The sequence below is a fragment of the Filicampus tigris genome, chromosome 15, assembly GCF_054856515.1.
Source record: "Filicampus tigris isolate MCC_2025a chromosome 15, RoL_Ftig_1.0, whole genome shotgun sequence".
Classification (NCBI taxonomy): domain Eukaryota; kingdom Metazoa; phylum Chordata; class Actinopteri; order Syngnathiformes; family Syngnathidae; genus Filicampus; species Filicampus tigris.
The window spans coordinates 7,787,136-7,791,717 of NC_141231.1; the positions used below are offsets into that span (position 1 = coordinate 7,787,136).

The 4,582-nt window shown below is 46.6% G+C and overlaps 1 protein-coding gene across 1 annotated transcript; it reads right to left on the bottom strand.

The window, feature by feature from the left end:
* Positions 1–1,282: 1,282 nt before the first annotated feature.
* On the bottom strand, positions 1,283–3,207 carry s1pr3b (sphingosine-1-phosphate receptor 3b). Its single transcript, XM_086054135.1, has 2 exons — positions 3,046–3,207; positions 1,283–2,903 (listed from the first exon to the last, which is right to left on the bottom strand). Exon 2 carries the CDS (start codon positions 2,893–2,895, stop codon positions 1,741–1,743), a length of 1,155 nt encoding a protein of 384 aa, XP_085910261.1. The 5' UTR covers positions 2,896–2,903; positions 3,046–3,207; the 3' UTR covers positions 1,283–1,740.
* Positions 3,208–4,582: the final 1,375 nt, after the last annotated feature.

Consider the following 4,582-nt stretch of genomic DNA (forward strand, 5'->3'; position numbering starts at 1 on the left):
AAGTATAATAAATAAGGTGTAATACTTTCAAACAGTCACGACAATAATGCTACATAAGGATTACGATTATTGGACCATACTGACAGTGGTTCCTTTAGTTCTCATCAACGTAAGACTGCATTTAAACTGTAGTTCTTAATGCAAGAGATTTCCAATTCGTGTCTGTCTGATTTTTTTTTTTAATGTAATTTTAAGTGCCCCATCTATGTCATACTAATTTTCACCGCACAACCAAAACAAGCAGCATGTACAATACGGAAAATGCGGTTAAATAGCGAAACGTCGACAGAAACAGAAGTGACATCATCAGGAAAGAACTTGATTTGGCCATGTACACTGCAGTATTTCATTCATAGTTGATTTTAATGCACATACTGTACATGCGAGGCCTGATTCTGATCTGTAGTTGATTTTGCGTCCATCCCCATCAATTTTCAATGATTTGCAACGATAGATCTGTCCCACTCCCTTTATGCTGCGACCATCGTCCAATATCTGATTGGAATCTTGATTCTTTGCTGCGGATATCCAAATTTGTTTTTTATTCCCCTCCCGCTTTTATTGTAGGTGACTCACCAAGACAAACTATATCTGATCATTTTACACGAGCCAGTCACTTTTTTTATCAGCATACAAGTCCAACCTGGTTTTGATTCTGTTTTATTTTCATCCCACTGTTTGCTGACTGGCAAACATAGGCTATACAGTCCCCTCCAAAAGTATTGCACGGCAAAGTCAATTCCTTTGTTTTTATTGTACGCTGAAGACATTTGTGTTTCCCATAATAAGATGAATATCAGACCAATGTTCAGAATTCCAGCTTTTCCATCTAGATGTGTTACAACTCAGGCCAGAGCACTTTTTGGAAGGAAGGGTTATGCCACCAAATTAAGTTCCTATTTTGATTTTATATATCAAATGCTATTCACTTTAAGTTAATTTATTAATAACCATTCCAATAATTGTGCTCACTTAAAGTGGGTGGCTTAAAAAAGGAAGGTGCTCTGTCCTGAGTTGTTGAACACATTTAGATGTAAATCCCCTAAATAAAAGCCGGAATTATGAACATTTGTCTGATGAAAAACAAAGGAACTGACCTTGCTGTTACACTGCAGTCCCTTACGATTCATTGCGATTTTTATCTGCTGCGATCCAGGTCGGATTTGCATCTGAGGTTCTGCAAGCAGTGCATGCGCTCCCCCCCCCCCCCCCTCCCCCCTGTGTTTCAGTGACTCGCAAAGACCGGCTATATCCGATCAATCCTGTTTACACTGCAGCCGCATTAGTAAGAATCATTTTTGAATTCACTAAAACTAAGGCCTGATTCAGATCTGATGTAATCCAGTCTGATCTGATCGCATGCATTTCCCCTCTAACACCCAATGACAGGCTGTATCTACAGTATATCAATTCATTTACACTGCAATCAAATGATTTGAGTCCCTACAGAATCGAAACCTCGTTCTGATCTGAGGAGGCCAGATTCTGATGTTTTTTTTTTCTGGAGATAGAAATCGCAATTGGGTCACTTTAACCACCACCATAGACTGTAAGAAAAAGTTGTTTTATCGAAGAACTTGGTTTGGACTCAAAAAAGGTCCAGTTTCCAACGGTCCCAGTTCTAGATGGTGCATTGCTTAGCCTCACAATCAAGGTGTCTTTCAAGGAATTGTACGTTGTAGTCCCTTATAGTGCTCATAACTGGAGCCGGTGGCACGAGGGCCGCCCTGGCCTCGCCTCTCACTCCATCCCGTCATTTTGTATGCAGTTCTCAGCATCAGCGCCGCTCGGCCCCACAACCACCGACACCTTCCCGGGTCCGGAGCCCGCCTCCACGTCTGGCCCCGCCTGCCTGCTGCCCTGCTGGTTGTGGTTGTTCTGGCTGCTCCACGATTTGCTCCGGCTACGACTAGCCTCCAGACATTGCCTGTTCCCGCTGCCCGGTGTGGCCGTTTTGCCCCGGTAACAAAGACAGCAAGCCAAGCCCAGGAAGGCCCGTCTCATCTCGCGGCTAGCCAGTGTGTATATGACGGGGTTCATGGCCGAGTTGAGCACAGCCAACCCGATGAACCAGTCGGCCTCGTAAAGGATGGGGCACCGCCGGCGCTGCTCGCACGCCACGTCCACCAGGAGCAAGACGAAGATGGGCGTCCAGCAGGCGATGAAGACGCCCACCACGATGATGACGGTGCGCAGCAGCGACATGGCGTGCTCGGAATTGCTATGCTTGCTCACCTTGCGGCTGCTGGACTTGACCAAGATGTAGATGCGGGCGTAAAGCACCGACATGGCCAAGAGCAGCGCCATGAAGACGGTGATGCAGAAGGCCACGTACTTCTTGGAGTACAGAGGCAGCACGGTGGAGCAATCGGGGAGGTCGCCCAGGCAATTCCATCCAAGGATGGGAAGCGCCCCGAAGGAGATGGCGATCAACCAGCACGCGCCGATGAGGAGGAAGACCCTGTAGTTCTTTTTGCCGTCGTAGGGCCTCATTTTGATCATGGTCAGGTGGCGCTCGATGGCGATGGCCAGGAGGCTGAAGACGGAGGCGCCCAACGCCACGAACATGCTGCCCTCGCGCACGAACCAAAGGGCGGGCGACAGGTGCAAGGTCCTGTCGCCCGACAGGAGCAGGTTGACCAGGTAGGCCACGCCGGCAAGCATGTCGCACAGCGCCAGGTTGCCGATGAAGAAGTACATGCGGTTGTGGAAGCGGTGGTTGCGCCAGATGGCCACCAGCACCGTCAGGTTCTCCAGCACGATGAAGCCGCACACCACCAAGAACAGGAGGGTCTTGGTGTCCGGGGTGCCCCTTCCCACACCGGCGTCCACACTGGGTCGGTGGTCCAGCTTGCCCGTGTAGTTGTAGTGCAGGTAGATGTGAGGATCAATCATTTTGGCGTCTGCCGAGAAGTGATGCTTCCACTCAGATACATTTTTTCCACTTCCTGTTTGCTCAATGCATGCAGCAAGCTTTGAACGCTCGGCGCGCGGCCGCTCGAGCGTGTCAATGAAAAACAGACGGACATAGTCGAGCAGACTTACCGGGAGCGCTTTTTCAGGCTTTATCCGATCCAAATCTGAAGTGCAAACATGTCATTTAGCTTTAGTTTCACTTGGAGTCCCGCAAGCCGAAGTCCTCATCGACAAACTTCCCCGATCCCCTCTCGCTGTGCACAGCGCTCACCATCGTCAACCTTTTTTGTTTTTCCCTCCTCCAAACTCAAGAGTCGGCGGGCTGGAAGTCACACCCTTCTTCCCTATGCCCTCCCTTCCTCACCCCCCCCCCCCCCCCCACACATCTCTCCTCCCTCCTTCCTTTAGTGCATACATTGAGGTTTGCTTTCATTCATCCTGGATATACAGCTCACTCTCATACTCCGTTTTTTATGCAATGTATCTGTTTGAACTTTCACTTGCATACACGGGCCACCTCCCTCCCTTACTTTCATTCATGTATGGATCATTCCATCCAATCAATCCATCCGTTTTACGTAAGTATCACATATCGATCTGTCATTCATTATTCATCCATTCATTCGTCCATATTTCCACCAAATGCACATCCATGCCTCCCTTTATCTATTCACTGGTCCATCTGTATTTTTATTCATCATCCATCCGTTGTGTCATCCAACCACAGCTATGCCCATCCATCCACCGTTGCCAATCTTTCTTCGTCCCTCTGCAGTCTTTTTTATCATCCGCCCACCAGTACCTATTTTTCATCATCCGTCCGTCATCCATCCGTTCACTCAAACACAACATCCATTCATCCGCTCACTTACCTATTATTTATTTACGGTCATCCATAAATTATCCATCCATTATTGTTTCTCGCCCATCAATTATTCATCATACATAACGTCATCCATACATGACCTGTCCATAACTTATCATTGATCATGGGAGGCGCAACAAAAAACGATTGCAATGGGAGGATTAGTTTTGATGTAACCGAACTGAATCGACTCGTTCCTTTTGAAAAGGTACCATTCTTGAATCGTATCACACTCCATGATTTGTTTTATTTTGAAGTTAATTAACTTGAATAGATTGTGCTTTTACAGTACATGTTGTTTCATATTCATAAACATGATAGCCGTACCATATCGAATTGAATCGTAGTCCCACTGAATCGACTTGTTCCTTTTTGAATCGTATCGCGCCCCCTGTATCGAGATATGTATCAAATTGTCTTTTATTGGATAGATGCACACCCCTATTAATCGTCCAGCATTTCCTATTATTTACAATATCAAACATCCTGTCATGGGTTTGTGTGGAGGAGGACCCAAACGCAGGGAAGCGAGGCAGGAATGTAGTTCAGTGGTAATTTAATGAAAACAAAAATGGAAACAAGGTACTGGGACACGAAAATACTCAAGTTCAAAACAACAAGGATTAAAGTAACTACATAACCACTAGGAAAAAAGGACTCGCACCAAAGATAAACAAACGGCAACTTGATGCGACAAAGGATAGTTGACGATTGAAAATGAACCTGCGAGGAGTGAGAGAAAGCAGGGAAGTAAATAAAGACAAATTGACGAGACAATGAGGGACACCTGTGCAAGACCCA

Excerpts from the sequence above, each read along its gene's own strand:
- s1pr3b (XM_086054135.1), bottom strand. The coding sequence starts at position 2,895 with ATGATTGATCCTCACATCTACCTGCACTACAACTACACGGGCAAGCTG.